This window comes from Myotis davidii, unplaced genomic scaffold (assembly GCF_000327345.1).
Source record: "Myotis davidii unplaced genomic scaffold, ASM32734v1 scaffold1063, whole genome shotgun sequence".
NCBI classification, from domain to species: domain Eukaryota; kingdom Metazoa; phylum Chordata; class Mammalia; order Chiroptera; family Vespertilionidae; genus Myotis; species Myotis davidii.
The window spans coordinates 847,775-866,398 of record NW_006296624.1 but is presented as its reverse complement, the minus strand read 5'-3'; the positions used below and the strand labels follow the sequence as shown (position 1 = coordinate 866,398).

Below are 18,624 nucleotides of genomic sequence, written 5' to 3'. Positions count from 1 at the left end.
GAAGGAAGGAAGGAAGGAAGGAAGGAAGGAAGGAAGAAAGAAAGAAAGAAAGAAAGAAAGAAAGAAAGAAAGAAAGAAAGAAAGAAAGAAAGAAAGCTTTTGAATAAATCAAAACAAAAATACTGGGAGTTTAATATTAAAAAATCTCCTAATTTAAATGCAATTTGTCGAAAATATTTCACATTCTTTAGAAAATATGGTTTTTAAATAAGGCCTTCTGTTTTTATCCAAAACTTTATCAAAACTTTTAAATTATGTGTAAAAAAATGTATATTTTAAATTTTATAGTTTTTTTTTTAAGCTATAGGTTTTACTACTAAAGAGAATACATACTTAAGGTCTTTTTTTCTTTAACTGCTTAAAAACACACACAGTTCAGGCTATTCACCTAAAACTTTGCCCTAAATCCAAATAACTCATTCCAGTAGCAGATGAATCACTCATTCTAAGAGGTTTCCTCAAATGTCACATTCTCCTTGAACCTTCCTGGACATTCCAGCAGATATTAGTTGTTCTTTTCTGTGTACTGCATTCCTATATCCTTTTGAGTTTCTCTCTCTCATAATCCCCACAGTATGCCTCGTGGTTCATTTTTTACAGGTCTCGTTCCTCCGCTAAACTCTATTCTCTTGTGGATGGAAATTGAATGCATCTCTGCATCTCAGCAGATGACACACAGTAGGCACTCAATGTCTGTTTAACAAATGGAGAAAGGGGAGAACAGAGCATAAAGGTAAACTGGGGGCGCCCAACTGCCATTTGGATTTGTTTCCCAAAGTTTACTTTAAAGTAAAAATGTTTACTGTTAACCATTAATAGATACACATGAAAACTAGTCTGCTTTTAATACCCACGGAGAAATAATACATTTGGAGCAAAAGCCTTCTGATAATGATTAAAAGAAATAGAAATATGTATGAAAAGGAGGAAATATTTAGTTTTGTTTTTGTTGTTGTTTTTTGGGGGAGGGGGTTTGGTCAAAATGTCCCTTAGTCATTGAATCCTATTAAAGAGCTTAAAAGTAGTTAAAGTTTCACATATTAAACCAAGCAGATTTGGTTAGAGGGGAAAAAGGCTTTCAGGGATTACTAAAATGAGTTAACAGTGCAAATACTAGGTTGCTTGTTTCATGAAATCTTACCATGTGCTTTTTTTTTCCTTAAAAGGAAAATTTTAAAACACTCTCCAGTTTTAACACAAACAAAAGATAAATATTTATGAAGGAAAACAGATTCCACAGCATTCCATACAGATTTCCAAACAGTCTGATGATTCACAACAGGCGTCCATGATGCCACAGTCCATGTCACAAGGGCAGTTGCAGTCATCCCCCATCTCATCTCCGCAGCAACAGCAGCAGGCCTCTGAGGTACAGATGCCACAGGAAGCTTGTCCCAGGACGATGTTGCAGAGGGTCAGGAATTCACAGAACAAGCAGGCGAGGATGCAGTGGACACAGCAATCTTCATTTTCAATCAGGAAGAGGCCGCAGAGTGGGAAAAAAAGGAGGAACACAAAATACAGAAATCATCAAGAGGCTGAATAATAAGTTGGTCAAAATAAGTAATCCAGAACCCAATGATATTCTTTCCTAGAAGCCTTTTGTAGGCTGAAAGCTCAAAAATAAACTTAAGTTAAATTCTAGATGAATGAACTTTAGAACTAAGACTCCATGTGGGAAGAAAAAAAAGGTTGTAGCTGTCTATACATGCACGAGTGGATGTGGGTGAGATTATTACTGTCACACACTATGCAACAATCCTTAGTACTAGGTCCCCCCTTCTGTATATCCATCTTCCCTGTATCCTACTGCTCTCTATAACATAGGTTAAAATGAGTCCATGACGTTGAAGTCTTTCAGAAATAAAAAAAATTCCTTCAACTGCTCCAAAAATTGAGAGAAAAAAAGACATATTCAGTATATTATTGAATAAGGGAATCAATAGTTAAATTGGAATCTATTCAACTGGGATCAGCATGTTTTAGTTGCCAATAAAACTGACTCAATTTCATGGCATCAAATATTTTTAGTTTCACAAGAACTAAAGAAAAACTGAGACTTCTGTTTAGGTCCAACCATTGTTCCTGGAACCCAAGTTCTTCTGCCCATTTCTAACAAAGGATTTGTCCCTTAACAACTGTGAATGACGCTCTCCCACTGCCGGTGTGGCAAAGTCTTTGCATTTCTATTATTGCCTGGGACATCTCTAATGATCCCTCTTTAAAACAATCTTTAGCAAACTTCACCAACTGACATAAAAAGGCCAGAAATCAAAGAGATCATAATCTAGAGATTTCATACCCCATATTCTAAACTTTCCTTTAGAATAGTGACTTTCAAGCTTTTCATGTCACAGCTTACATAAACTAATTACTAAAATTCTGCCGCACACCAACAAATATATACTTTTGCTGATCTGATAAAAAAAATAGGTTTGATTTTGATTCATTCACACTGGACAGCTGTTGTTGTGTTGGTTGTTGTCATTTTTTTTTTTTTCAACCTAAGGGAAGAAAAGTCAGTGCCTCTGACTAGTCAGGTATTGCATGTTTTAAAAATCCCTGCAGCGCACTGGTTGGAAATCACTGCTTTAGAGTTTTGTGGCAAGTGAGAGGAGCAGCTGAAGAAATTTCTATTTCTGGGGGACTTTAACATGCGTCATAAAATTATTTAAGACCATGTTATAGGACCTTCTTCCAATTTCCGAAATACTTGTGCATTTTTACCAGGACTGTTTCTGGGTTTGTGTGTTGTTGGTTGGTATTTTGTTTCGCTTTTTCTGTATTTTACACAATGAGAGCTTGAGGAGGGGATTCTGCTTCCAGCAGCAGCAATGCGGAGCCGCCCCACCCCATCCCAGTCACATCCATTATGTTTCAGTACTGGCTTGAAAATTGAGTGCCTCTGAAGGAGTTTCAGGAAATTGTGTGACCATCCCATAATAAGCTCCCCAACTCCTTGAATATGCCCGTTCCTCTATAGTCTCTCACTTCATAATCTCTAACTTTGTAAAAGTGGGGAATGTGCAAACACAAGGTCATATTCTAAATGCCAGGTGGCAAAGTAGGGAGGGTCCGAAAAGAATTCAAAAGAGAAACTCTAGAGCTGTTTGTAGAATTTAAGGCTTCAAAGAACGCCACAACCTTTCCTTTCATTCCTGGGCCCACTCTGAGATACAATGGTCTGTAGAACAACTGGAAAAAAGATCACAGAGTTGTGAGGGTGTGCAAGTTTCTCTCCATCTTCCCTAATGTTTTAGTAGTAGCCGATCCTATCAGGAGAATATGGAGAGCACCCACATGAATCCACATTCATAACCTTGGAAAGTACTGGGTTTCTACAGCATGTCTGCGGTTTATCTCTTTATAAACTTTTATCCTAATATCTAAAGTTATATGTCTTTGTACATTTGAGCTTTTATAGGAATCGTATTATTATCATTTGTAAAATATTCGAAATGTTATATCGAGCTAGCTTTATTATCATTATTATTATTATTATGAAAATAGTGTTGAACTGGCAGTAAGTCACACTCATGATCTTAACTTTCTTTTCCTCTGCTGGATGCTGTATTTCAAGACTGAAAGAAAGAAGCTACAAAAACTCACTTGAGCCCTAACCGGTTTGGCTCAGTGGATAAAGCGTCAGCCTGTGGACTGAAGGGTCCCAAGTTCGATTCTGGTCAAGGGCATGTACCTTGGTTGCGGGCACATTCCCAGTAGGAGGTGTGCAGGAGGCAGCTGATCAATGTTTCTCTCTCATTGATGGTTCTAACTCTCTATCCCTTTACCTTCCTCTCTGCAAAAAAATCAATAAAATATATTAAAAAAACCTCACTTGACACTGAAGAACTTCTTCCTCTCTGCAAAAAACTCAATAAAATATATTAAAAAAAAACCTCACTTGACACTGAAGAACCTTTAATTGAGTAATTTTAAAACAACACCATAGAATTCCTGTTCAATAGCATTTTTGTTCAAAAGTATGTGTTTCAGATTTACCCTTGTTGACTGATGTAGCTACAGTCCACCTATTTTCCAGGTGTATAGTATTCCATTGTTCTATGTACCATCATTTATTTATCCATCATACTATTTATGAATATTTGGTCACTGCCAGTGTTTTGGTATTCTAAACATGACTGTTTGAAACAATTCTGTGCAAGTCTCTTAGAGCACAAATGCTAAATAAGTAGCAGAATAATGGCTGGGTCACAGGGTGTGCATATGTTTAATCTTATTAGGTAATTCCAAATTTGTTTCCAAATGACTGCTCCAAAATGTATTCCCACCCATCAAGTATGAAAATGCTCACAGTTCCATCTCCTCGCCAGTCTTTGACACTGGCATAATCTCATACATGCCGATTAGTTGAGGAGGAACGGGTGTCCCACTGTGGTTTTACTTGTGTACTAAGTTTGGACACCTTTTCATGTTTCCGTGCCATTCATGTTTCCTCTTCTTTGAAACGGATATTCAGCGCGTTCATGCTTTCCACTCACTTTTCTATTGATTTGCCTCTTTTTTTTCCTTATTGATTTGTAAAGTTTTTAATATTCAAGATATCAGGCCTTTGTCAAATATGATTGTCCTTTCTCAGTATGTGGCTTTCTCAGTTAGATGACAAGAGACAGATGAGTTAGTTTTTAGACCGTGAGAAATTGAAGTTATCAATAGAAATCCAAATTGTTTTGTAATTAGCTGGAGATATGGGGCTGGATGGCTGAGGAAGTGAAGGGGCAAATGGACAAGTCTGACAAGTTAGTGAGAAGAAGAGGAGGCATTGCTAAGATTTGGGAGCATAAATAAATAAACAGTTTCTGTGTCTGATTCAGAACAAGGGAGCCAGCCACGCCTATATACAGAAAGGAAGAAGACACCAGTAAGTAATCAGGAGGAACAAACTGAGTGTTATTGGTGTGAAATCAATAGTCTTGGATGAAGAGAGGTGGAATTGGCATTCCAAACTAAACAACTCATTCCATTCATAGGATATATTACTTTGAAAATTAAAATATCTTCCAGATTGTAGACAATAGTAACAGCTGTCATACAGAAATCGGAAGTCCTAAGCCAAGAATAAAATCTCTCCAAATTCCTACATTTAGCCAACAGATCTACAAGTTAATTTAATCTGTTACTGTCTTTGTATTTTTAGTAAACAAAGAAATGTTTTAAAAAGTTCTTAGCTCTAAATAGATGAAACACTCCTTTTCTAGCCTGTCTTCTATAACACATGATTTCTATAACTAATAGGTTTGAGTGGTGGTTTTACATACACGGGAAGCCTAACATTAGTGAAGAAAAAGTATTTATTGGCTGTTGTCAGAATTAAAATAGGTGTTATCTTGGGGCAGTGTTTTCATCACTCTTTCATTAAAAAAACAAACAAACACACAAAACTATTTAAGAAACTGACTTTATACTGAACTCTGTTTTAAGGTCTTTATAAATATTAATTCATTCAATTCCAATAATATCCCTAAGCAGCAGTTATCCCCATTTTAGCAATACAGAGAAAGATTTATAGGAAATTTATGAAATTTATCCCAGTCATAGAGGCAATAAGTAGCAGCTGCCTCTCGTTGGGCTGGGTTACTCCTAATAATGGGGGGAGACATCAGTTATAAATCCAAAACATTCTGCTGATTTGTCTTGTTGATTTGTTTTTGGCCTTGAGTCAAGTCCCTTTTCCTTTCTAAAGATGATTCTGAATTTCAGTTTTAATGAAGAGTTGATAGTAAATGTTAACCTTCACCAAGTAAGAGTAAAGTTGATGAATTGCTGCCAGTCACATTGTCAAAACAGACATAAGAAAGAGATGTCACAATCAAAAGAAAGAACGCTGTCTAATTAAAATATAAAAATTAAGGCCTATAGTTATATGAACAAGAACAATGTTGCTATTACATAGGAACTCTAGTGGAAAAACTAGAGTGGTAAAAACGACAGAGGTCTCAAAATGATAAGCTCTTTATGTAAATATCAAAACTTACAAAAATAGACAACTTATCTAAACACACCTCCTATGTAATTACTGGAAAAGCGCTTGGGCTACTGTGAAAAACCAAATCTATTAACAGGCCCCTAAAAAAAACCCACAAACCAAAATGCATTCTAGAGATTAAAGTGATACGAAACAAAGTGAATTTACAGAGACATCTACCATAGACTTTTATTTCCTGTACTTTATAAGTAGAAAACACCAAATATAACAACCAAATGGAAAAAATGAATCCCTAATATTACCAAATCAATTAATAATCTGACTTTGTATTCCTTGCCAGAAACATCTTTCTTTTCATCTGTGTTCTAGAAAGAGTTTATTTGTGACTTGGGCTAATAAAAGTTAAATAAACTAAGAAAAAATAGTTGTTACAGTTTCTACCACCTCCATCCCCACCAACCCCAGCAGAATCAAAATTCATAAAAGGCATTAAGATGTTGGTTTTATTTGAAGCAAAGAGAGGATTATAAGAATTATCAAACTAAGACTTGAATAGAGATCAAACTATAAAAAAGATGATTCCTCCACATCCATGAAGTTCACTGTTTGAAATAATTCTTTGCCCCATTACTGAGGTTTTTAGTTTTTATGGTTTTATTCAGTCATATGTGCAGTTTAACCTCTGAGAAACCAGCTAGGTTTTAGGAAAAGGTCCCTGTCCCAAATCGAGCCAACCAAGAACTGCACAATTTAGTGGACGACTGAGAGGAGAACACAGCACAAGATGGACAGCTACTGCAAATTTAGAGGGGGGAAATTTATACCAGCAGCCAAGTAGCAAAAAAAAAAAAAAAAAACTATGAAAGGAAATCTTCAGCACAATGTTTTATTTTTTTTTTAAGTTATGAATCACTGCAGACACAAACCCAAACAAAATCTTTACGTTTTATAGAAGGTCATCCGTGTTAAAGCCATGTAGCTGGTATATCTGGAAATAAGCTTCCCAATACCAATGAAGGTAACCACTGAGACCTAAGCAGCATCTCAGATGACAGATGAAAACATCTGTGACTAATCCAAGGGGCTTTGTTGTGTTTAAAAATGAGAGTGAAGATTCATTTCTTTAAGAGCATGTTCATTTAATAAGGAAATGATCCCCAACTGATGTACCCAATCATATATGGCCCAAACTACTGGGAAAATATGAGGAAAGCAGTTTGTTATAGGAAAAGAAACCCCGACTAAGAGCCACCAGAAAACTATCAGCTCTAGTCTAAACAAGTTTCTAGCCCTAGCTAGTTTGGCTAAGTGGATAGAGTGTTGGCCTGTGGGCTGAAGGGTCCCAGGTTCGAATCCGGTCAAGGGCATGTGCCTGGGTTGCCGGCTCGATCCCCAGTAGGAGGTGTGCAGGAGGCAGCCAATCAATGATTCTCTCTCATCATTGATGTTTCTATCTCTCTCTCTCCCTCTCCCTTCCTCTCTGAAATCAATAAAAACATGTTCAAAACAAGTCTATATTTCTTTAGTTTCCTTCTTTCAAGATGTGGTTTGACTTGCTCTTAAATTTCTTTGAACAACGACACTAAACAATGGAATACAGGGAAGTCAAAGAGCAGTGAGTTCTGAGAATAACCAACAGCCCCTTTTTGAGCAAAAAGAAAAAAAAATATATGCAGATTTGCATGTGTCTTATCTTGACTAATCTCAAGTAACATTTCCTAAGACTTAGAATGCTTGAAAACACACTCACTCAGATCCCTGTCACGTAAACTATATACGGAGACACAGGTTCATTCTCCTTTTGAGAGGCCAACAGTATGCCAAAAAGCCATACAGATTAGAACATGAAGTCATTAGAAAAGGCGTAATGAGTAATTTAGGAAATTGCACTGAGATAAAACCTGACTCTGTAGCTTCAAAACTACAGAGAACCCACGGGTGTTCCATGTCTTTAGTCGCTAAGGCTTCCATCTGCCTGGTAAGGGGGCAGGGGACTCTGGTGCAGAGAAGCCCAACTGGGTGAGGCATTCTTCCTCCCAGATATTGCTCCATGGTGACTGTTATTGCTCAACACAAATAGAAAAGCAGGCAAGGAGTAAGTTTCGGTGGTCCTGAATCCCAAACAGAATGGCTAAGTTGTGTATGGCCTCTAGGAAGAGCCAGCTGTGAGGAACGAGACAGACATCTCCAGGGAGTTCTGCTTCTCAAGTGTTCGTGGGGGCAGGAAATAGTTCCTAAGACAGCGCAGTAGCTCAGCTCCAAGTAGCTCCCTGTCTCTAAGCCAGAGGACTCGCAGCATCTGGCACCGGCCCTAGCATGACCTGCTGCCTGCATAACTGGAAATGCGCCTCCCACACAGAACCCTCTGGCACACTGCTTGTCAGTCAGAAAGCCATCACCACTTACCTGCTGAGGAAAGTGAGTTAGGTTAGGAGGTAAAATAAAGAGAACTACATTTTACACTGCAAAACAAGGATGGCCACACTTGGCCCTTGACGGTTTGGCTCAGTGGATAGAGCATTGGTCCAAAAACTGAAGGGTGCAGGGTTTGATTATGGTCAAGGGCACATAGCTAGCTCAGTTGCAGGTTCCCCGGCCCTGGTCAGGGTGCGTGAAGGAGGCAACCAATCAGTGTGTCTCTCTCACATCGATGTTTCTCTCTGTCTCTTCCTCTCCCTTCCACTCTCTCTAAAAATCAATGGAAAAATATCCTCGGGTGAGGATTAATTTTAAAAAAGAGAAAAGATGACCACACTTGGAAAAAACAATAATCTTTACTATTATCTTTCATCTCACCAAACTCAAAAGAACCTTGGGAAAAAACTGCACCATTCTCCAAGACCCCACAAAATGACTCCTCAGTAAATTTCCTATCACTTGTCCAAATTCTAGAATCCATCCTCCTCCTATGCAAGGTGCATTTGTCTTTTAAATTACAGTAAGTAGACAGCACAGCTTCTTTGCTTCTCTTATTCGTTTATCCTGCTGCCTGACCTGCAGTTGATTCATTAACTATTCCAAACTCCCAAAGAGTTTGGTCCAGTAATTGGGGCATGACCTAACTAGGGCACTGATTCAAGCCGTCTTTTCTGAAGAGATGCATTTTACAAAGTTTAGGAAAATGACATATATATTAAGATACCTTGTGTTTCCCAGGTGCTTTACACAGAAATCTGAACAGGAGCAAACGCTCAGTTAGTAGAGGTGTTTGTGTAAAACAGTCTACAGCCCAGCCGCCGTGGCTCAGTGGCTGCGTGTCCACCTGTGAACCAGGAGATCACAGTGTGATTCCAGGTTGAGGCACATACTCAGGTTTGGGGCTCAATCCCCAGTAGGGGGCACGCAGGAGGCAGCTGATCAATGCATCTCTCATCATGAATGTTTCTCTCTCTCTCTGCTTGCAGGAGGTAGCCGATCAATGATTCTCTCTCATTGTTGATGTTTCTATCTCTCTCCCCCTCTCCCTTCCTCTCTGAAATCAATATAAATATATTAAAAATAAATAAAAGACTTTACATGCTGAGAGAGGGTAGACAGGAGGGAAAAGAAAAGCTAAAAATCTTGATGGCACAAATAATCCCTACATTTGTTGAACCTCTACAATACTTTATGATTACAAATTTAATAGCTGGTAATAGAAATGTTCTCAGTGTTATGGTGAGGATTAAAAGACACAACACATATAAAATTCTCAATAAAGGATTTATCATGTAAGTACTTACTAAATGTTATTACTGTGATAGCAACAAGAAACCTACCAATGTTTCTTTCATTCACTCTGATTACCACAACAAAATAGGGCCATTCTGTCTTAACCTAAGGAGGGTTAGAAAAGGCTTGAACCTAAGAGGGGAGCACCATGAGGCCACTCTAAGAGAATGTGGAGCTCAGTGGAGGAGAAATCTGCTCAGAAGGAACTAGTAAGTCTTGCGTCTGGCTACAGAATATTTAAAAATAATAATTTGTTTCCATATGTAAATTATTACACAATTATCTTCTCAGGAAGCTAGAAAGTAAAATAGTAAGATGATACTTTACTTGAACCTATTCAATGCTGACGGTATTAAAGTTGGCCAGTTGAAGTATTTTAATCCAAAAAGTTTTATTAATAACAAGGTTAAATATAATTTTGGATAAAAAATACTTTAGATATTGAAAGCATTTTCCTAGAAAGAATAAATGTCTAACAGTCTACTAAAGTTGGTCAAAATACCATCTATGGCTAGGACAATATATAATAAGTGAATCCTTTACTTTTAGTGAAAAAAAAATATATATGCATAAAAATGATCTAAGAGATATCTCCCAGAAGCTTAGTTTAATATTTTTCCTATTTTTATTTTTGCAACCATGTTTATTTCACAAATCACATTTTAGTTTCACCTCTTAATTGTTATTGTTTAAATACTGTGCAAGTGTACATTATAAAAATAAATCAGCTTTTAAAAAAGACATATAGTAAGCACTGGGGTAATCCTGCAAAAGGTGGTGATAATGATAATTGTAAGTTAACAACCCTGCCATATTGGACACTATTTATTTATTTATTTTTATTGAGTTGTAACTAACCTATAACATTATATTAGTTTCAGGTATACAGAATCATGATTTGATATTTGTAAACACTGAAATGATTACCACAATGTTTAGTTAACATTCGTCATCATATATAGTTACAACTGTTTTTTTCCTGTGATGCGAACCTTTAAGATCTACTCTCTTAAAAACCTTAAAATGTGTAATACAGTACTATTAACTCTACTCACAATGCTGTATGCTACATCTCCATTGCTTGTTTTATAATGGAAAGTTTTTATCTTTTGAAGTTTGCTCATTTTGCCCACCTCCAACCCCCACTTCTGGCCACTACCAATAATCTATTTATATCTATGAGCTCATAGTTGTGTTTCCTTTTTAAAAAATCCTATGTATATGTAAGATCATAAGATATATGTCTTACTCTTTCTGACTTATTTCACTAAGGATAATGACACCTCAAGGTCTTTCTGTGTTATTGTAAATAGAATTTCCTTGTTTTGTTTGTTTGTTTTATGGCTGACTAACTATTGTACATACGTACCACTTCTTTGTTCATTCATCCATTGATGAACGTTCAGGTTGCTTCCCTATTTTAGTTATTGTAAATAATGCTGCAGTGAACACAGGGGTGCACATATCTATGAGAAATACAAAGAATTATAGGAAAATATTATGAACAATAATACGCTAAAAAACTGAAGTCTGGAAAAAAAAATGGATACATTCCTAGAAATGTACAATCTTCAAAAACTGAATCAAGAAGAAACAGAAAATCTGAACACACTGATTACAACCAATAAAAGCAAAGAAGCATTTTACCAAACATTCTTGAAATATATCTGAAGAAACTCAAAACACTAATTTCAAAGAATACATTCACTCCTATATTCATTGCAGCACAATTTACAATACTAGTAGCTAAGCTATGGAAGCAACCCCAGTATTTGATATAGACGAGTGGATAAAAAAGCTATGGTACATATACACCATGACATACTAGTTGGCCATAAAAAATAAAATAAAATCTTTCCTTTTGCAACAGCATGGATGGATCTAGATAGTAGTATGCTGAGTGAAATAAATGAGACAGAGAAACACCAATGTCTTATGATTTCAATGTCTTAAGTCCACCTGATAGTTTAAGGCAGATGTTTCCTAATTGGTTTTGTCTGAATGATCTATCCATAAATTAAAGTGTGATATTAAAGTTCGCTATTATTCTATTGCTGTCTATTTCTCCCTTTAAGTCTGTTAATATTCTGCTTTATGTAAATAGGAGCTCTTATGTTGGGTGCATAAATATTTACAAATGTTATATCCTCTTGTTGGTCTGACTCCTTTATCATTATGTAATGGTCTTCTTTGTCCCTTCTTGTAGTCTTTGTTTTAAAGTCTGTTTTGCTTGATGTAAGTATTGTTATAGAAGCTTTCTTTTGGTTCCCATTTGCATGGCATATCTTTTTCCTTCCCTTCACTATCAGTCTGTGTGCTTCTTATAGCTGAAGTGGATCTGTTATAGGCAGCTTATAGATGGGTCTTGTTTTCTGTTTCTTTGTGTGTGTGTTTTGTTGACTGCATTACAGATGACCCCCCTTTTTAATCTCTTTACCCATTTTTTAATTGGAGGGTTCAGTCCATTTTCATTTAAAATATTTATTGATCGGTATGCTTAGATTCCTCTCTATGTGTCTACTTCTATGCATCTACTACAAGTTTTTGCTTTGTGGTCAGCAGAAGGCTTACATATAACAACATACATTTCTAACAGTCTATTTTAATTTGATAACAATTTAAGTTTTAACATATTCTTAAACCTCTACATTTTTACTCCCCCTAATTTTTAAGTTTTTAATGTCACATTTTAATTTTTTTTTTATTTATTGTAGTCGTTAGTGAACAAAATTAAGACCTTTTTTTCCCCCAACTCTTATCAGGTAAACCACCTATTTCTGTTTAATGAAGGACTATCTTTAGGCTCTGTCCTTTTGTTTCTTTTGGAACATATGCTTTGTTTCTTCATTTTCCTTGACTGTGTTGACTACTATTCAGTGTATAAAATGGCCACCTCTCCCAGGCTGCAGAAGTAGCCTCATGTACGAGTTGAACTTCCTTGTACAAACTTGCCCTAAGTCTCTTCTGTCTCTCAACCCTTTTGTGATTGTCCAAACGATCTTAATTTTAGTGGCTCCCACTAATTGAAGGTGTGCCACTACCTGTCACTGTCTCAAAGGGGAGGATCTGTCAGCAACTAGATTCAGACTGATTGGAGCCAGAATGTCAGGTAGCAGCTTTTAAAGTTTGCCAATCGGTATGGTCCTGTGGAACCCCAAGCTGAAGTCCCACTGCCTCCCAGGACCAGACAATCTAGAGGTGTTTCCTGACCACCCTCTGAGTGTACAGTATCCTTCCCAGGAGCTACCAATGGCCTGGAGTAAGGCAGAGGCGAGCTCAAAGACGGCATCCACCGGGCTGTATCCCCAGAGCGCGTATCATTAGGTCCGTAACTGTGTGCCAGATCTGAAGGCTGCCCAATGCTAACGCTCAGGTCAAGCACATAGGCCTCTTCACAGAATCACTGCAGATATGTTTTAGTCTCTATCTGTGCAGGCCCTACAGGCGACAGTTGTCCAAGAACTGTCTCTCTGGTGTTATAGTCCAATGGGACCCAAGGATTCAAGCCCTTTGCCACCAGAGCTCGGTGATCAAGTGGTGGCCCTGGGCAGCAGCAGCAAAACCCAGGGCACAGGACACATGTACAAGCTTCTCTCCGGAAATTCTAATAATATGAAAAGTGGCAGAAGAGCAAGACGATAGTGCCTACCTTCTCAAGTCTCTGAGGAGGATGCAAGTTGATGAGCTGGGGAGAGAGAGAGGGAACACAAAGATGATGCCTGCCAGCCCCCATCCTTGGAGAGTACCCAAGCAGGCACCTAGATGTGTGGTAAACTCCTAACCCTCAGGCCAACGCGTTAAGATAAGCAAATGAGACTCTTTCACATTAAATCTTGGGTGTCTTTCAGTTGGCTGGCTCTGTGTTGGGCCCTGGGGGTGGGTCCGTGCCTGTGAGCCCTTGAAGAAACTTCTCAGTTCACTACAGCCTTGAGAATCGCAAGAATCCGAGACCCGATGGTTTTCAAAACTAGGCTTGAAATTTTGGGGGCTCATGTCTCAGGGGCAGGTCTTAAAAGTTGAGGTGTCCAATGTGTAGTTCAAACACTTCATTCCTTAGAGAGAAACTTCAGGTTTTGAGTTCCCTCCTGATTGTGGGTCATCACTCCAAAGTTTGGATTTATGGCACCATTATGTCTCAGCCCTTCTTCCAGCTACGATGTGTTTGTTTTTTCTCACTCGCTTAATGTGTAGAATTCAACTGACTAGATTTTAGGTTTTTATTTTTCAGCAGAATTTGCTCTATAGGTAGCTATCGATGCACAGATGTCTATGGGAGAAGGTGAGTTTAGGATTTTCCTACGTCACAATCTTGAACCAGAATTCCTCATACTGAATGGTTTAGTTACTAACAGTCACCTACTACAGAGACCCACAGGGCAGGTCTTCATGGTAGCCTGGGAGGAAAGAAACACACTAGGAGGAAACGGATAGTATTCACAGGGCTGCTTTAAGGCACAACAGCAAGAGTCCAAAGGGCAGGGGCCAAGCAGTGAGTGTTCTGCAGGCCCCCATGAAGGAAGCAGCAGCACCCCCAGCAGGAGGTACAGGACTCTGAAGGCAGCAGAAGCTTCACCTTGAGAAGTCAGTCCCAGGAGGCCCTCCCTGGCCCTGGCCAAAGAGGCACAGGAGTCTAACGTACACTCTAGCCAAGATGAAGAAGAACAAACCACATGAATGTTACAGCAAAATGAGACACCAAAGCACATTTCAAAGCAGTGCATAGGAGATAAATCCTGTTATTTATGGAATTAATTTATGAATCAATGATTGAATTGTTACTCTTGCCACATCCCTCCCTCTCCAACCATGTTCTCTATTAACACTATTTGATTTCTTTAAGGCACCATCACAACCCTCAGATAAACAGGACAGCGTGACATTGAAATTATAAGGTATACATACTTCCACCTTAATTTACTGTACAAGCTATTTCAGAGCTAAGCAAATCTATGAACATGCTGTTTGCAAGTACTCTAAAACTGACAAAAGCAGATAAACAGCTTTCTCAGAGAATAAACATTTTTTGGCCTAACTATATTATTTTAAATTACAGAAAAGAAGATAAAAATAAAAACCCTCCCACTGAGCTGTTTCCCAACCCTCTGCACTCCATCAGGACCACCCCCCCGCCCCATTGAGGTTTTCCTGAGTCACAGCTCATCACTTATGGTTGCAATTCAGACAAGCCAATGCTAGGATACCCCGCTCCCCTCAATGCACAGAATCCCATAAGTGCCTGTGGTGGTGGTTGCTGTCCATATATTTGGTTTCAGTGAGGCTTCTAACAACAGAAAAACAGCCTTCTTGGGGGCACAAAAACAAAGATGTTTGAATTCATGTCACCCTGCCATCTTCATAAGTGGCAGGACAGCCAAGCATTATCTTACCTCTTAGGATCTAGAAAATTAAAACCTGTTTCTAGTCTTGACTGTGTCACGAACTGGCTAAGTAACCTTGAACAAGTTCCTTGACTCAGTGTCCATATGTATATCATGAAGGGGCAAATGATCTCCAAGTTCACTTCAAGCACTAACTTTTTATGATGATATAATCCAATTTCTATAAACAGATGTTCAAGTCTGTGTAAGAGTCTTTTTTACCTTGAATAGAACCATTAGTTGTCTTAACACAACATTCAAAGCACAATTTAGAAGTTAATTAATGCTGTGCAAGCCAGTGTGGCTCAGTTGGTTGCACTGAAAGGTTGTAGGCTCAATCCCTGGTAGGGGGTGTACCAGAGGCAGCTGATCAATGTTTCTCTCTCTCTCCCTCTCCCTCTATCTCTCTCTCTCCTTCCCTATCTCTCCCTCTCTCCCTTACTCTCTCTCTCTAAAAATCAATAAAAAATATTTTTTTAGAAAATGGTTAATTAATACTAAATACAAGATGACTTCAAGTTGGCTTAACCCTATGAGCAAATGATGAAATGGCATGTGTCAGGTGAAGAGAAAGCAAAGGTGGTCCCAGGCATTGGGGTAGCTGTGCAAAGGCAAAAAGGAAGAATATGATTGTTTTTTGTTGAGGCAGAAAAAACCAGGTACAAAGCCTGAAATCTGACATTTCGGAAACGAGGGGCAGGGACACATTAGTGATGATACGGTGTCAGTGGGTCAGGCGGGATGACTCTGAAGAATATAAAGGAGGTAGTGTTACCGGGAGTTCATAAGACACTGGATGAGGCCGTGGTGCGAAGAGTAAAGTGTAATGCCCTGATTTCTGGAGCCACTTACCACAGAAGACATATAGAAACAAAAATAGTTTGGTTTAAATTTGTTTAACATAAGACATAGTAACTCCGAGGGTACTCAAATGGAGAGTCCAAGATGTGGCTGGAGACAGCGGTCTGGAGCTCAGGAGATAGACTAACAAGGGCATAGGAGGTAGCTCAGACTCTTACAAGGCAATAAAACGATTAAGCTACCCAGGGAGAATGTACCAAGTGAAAAGAGAAGAGAATGCAAGGGGACGACACATTTAAGGGAAGGACTGAGGAAGAGAGGTAGGCCGGGGAAAAGGAGTAGACCACAGGAAAAGGAGGAGCACGGAAGCCAGAGAGAAGAACAGTTCAGGCAGATTATGTCAAACGCTGTTTAGCCAGAGAAATTTTAGTGATGTGATAGGGATGGGAATGCATAGCAGAGAGATGAAGAGTGATGGGAAAAGGGGGACGTAGAGACTGCTAAGGCAGATATACTTTTAAGAAAGATGTGAAGAGAAGCAAAGCCCCCCAAAAAACTACTAGCGATGCAGAATCAAGGTAGACATGTGCACAAACACTTACACACTCTCAGTACGGACACTGCTAGATAGGAAAGACTTGTGTATGTGTACTGTTCTCTGGAAGAGAGTTAAAGCGGGAGATGAAAAGGGCTATTCAACAGAACGAGTGGATGGTAGGACCTGCAGTAACAGGATGCTGCTACAACAAGAAAGCAGGCATCTCTGCCTTCGAAATGGGAGGTAAAAACAAGTTCAGATTTAGGTAAGTTTGTAGGTGGAGCCCGAGGTAGAGAGACCCTGAAACATGGCTACATGGCCTCTTCTCTCTATGGAAGAGTGCAAGCTTTGGAGAGCTTCGCATTTTTGTTTGTCATTGTTTTTAAATACTGTGTTGCTCTTTAGAGAGAAAAGAAGGGAGAGGGGGAGAGAGAAATATCGACGTAAGAGTGAAACATTGGCTGCCTCCTGCACACCCGCTACCGAGGATCCAGCCCACAACCCAGGCAAGTGCCCTGAACTGGAATCCAACAGGCAACCTTGCATGGGATGGCGCCCGAACAAATGAGCCAGACTGACTGGAAATCGGGAAGCCTTGTTTTAAATAGAGTAGCAACAAAACGCAGTAGGCACTGTGGAAAATGGGAGAAGGTAGGTCTGCTTGTCTGCACAGTTCACAGATCAGCCCAGTACCCAAAAGAGAACTTGCCACAGAGCAAGCTCAGTAATGATTTGCTGAATGTGGTAAGGGAGTCTGAGCATCTAGCTCAGACCTGAGATCTAAGAGCACATATCGTAAGTGATAGTGATTTTCATGGACATCAAGGTTTCTTCAGTAGTGCTTAGCTGCTTGGTACAGACACAGGTTGAAAAGACAGACAATCTAGATTTTTGGTTCTGAAAGGTAGGTATGCCATAATAGGTCTCGGCGCACATTAGGAGGTTCATCAATAAATCCAAATCTGAATAAGAAAGAAAATGTATGGGAGGACAAATACATATTAAACTGTATATATACTAGTGCCCCGGTGCACAGATTCGTACACAATGAAAGGAAATTAATTAGAAGGTGGCCGGTGGGGTGGGACTGGGCAAGATGGGTCAGGCATACCCTGGAGCCAACCTCCCACAGTCCCTCCCCAGCAGGCCGCACCTGAGGCAGCGCCACAGCTCAAAATGTGTCTGTAGAGTGAGCGGGGTCCCTCTGGCAGGTGAGGTCCCTCAGCCTGGCCTGCGGGGATCAGGCCAAAACCGGCTCTCTGACGACGTCCCGCAAGGGGTCCTGGATTGCAAGAGGGCAGTTCCTGGGTGAGGCACCCCAAAATCAGGCTCCCTCCTCTCTGGTTTCAAGTTGTGTCACCCAAGAACTGCCACTGCCAAGTCACTGCATCTAGGCAGTTCCTGCGTTGAGGGTCTGCCCCTTGGTGGTCAGTGTGCATCATACCTACTGGCCCGTCAATGGTCAGATGCTCACTTAGCCTTTTATATACAGTATATAGATATTCAATTGAGATTCAAGAGCCAGTATGTTCATATTTATTTCTGACTAAAAGTGTATTCTTTAAAAAATAACAAAAAATGGCTCAGCTGGTGTCGCTCAGTGGATTGAGCATTGTCCCATAGACCAAGAGGTTCTGGGTTCGATTCCCAGTCAGGGCACATGCCTGAGTTCCAGGCTTCATCCCCAGTAGAGGGTGTGCAGGAGGCAGCTGATCGATGTGTCTCTTTCATTAATGTTTCTATCTCTCTCCTCCTCTCCCTTTTTCTCTATCTAAAAATCAATAAAAACATAATTTTTTTAGAAAATAAAAGGTAACAAAGAGTGAAATGAAATGGTATTGCTCTACAGAATCTAGTACACTGGTCTGGGCACGTGGCAAACCCTTAATTAACACCCTGTTGACTTGATGAAATTCATTTGTATGGCCTGAGGCAAAGACTACTTTTGGCTTTACTTTTACTGTCTCCCGTCACTCCACAGGACACAGTTTCTAGGAGATATCGACCACAGATGTTGAAAAGTTCTTTCTAGAATAACTCTTCTTCTGTCATTCCAAAATGCAGTTTCTGCATCTCTCACTGAGCATAATTATTATAAAAAAATAAATTTTGACTTCGAGTGTTAGCTTTAAATTACGTTGTATTACCTAGGAGAGCCAGTTTCTCCAGTTTGATGCCCCAATAAAAGTTAGAGCAGAAATTTCAGCAGGTTTCATATGTCATTGGAAAACTTCATATTAATCCATTTT

At 39.2% G+C, this 18,624-nt stretch overlaps 1 protein-coding gene across 1 annotated transcript in view; it reads right to left on the bottom strand.

Annotated features, from left to right (window-relative positions):
• Positions 1-531: 531 nt before the first annotated feature.
• Positions 532-18,624, bottom strand: part of MDFIC (MyoD family inhibitor domain containing) — a 125,355-nt gene continuing 107,262 nt past the window's right edge. Inside the window, exon 4 of the mRNA XM_006772144.1 lies at positions 532-1,463. Within this exon, the coding sequence (XP_006772207.1) occupies positions 1,216-1,463 (248 nt within the window). The 3' untranslated portion in view covers positions 532-1,215. The remainder of the gene's footprint in view (positions 1,464-18,624) is intronic.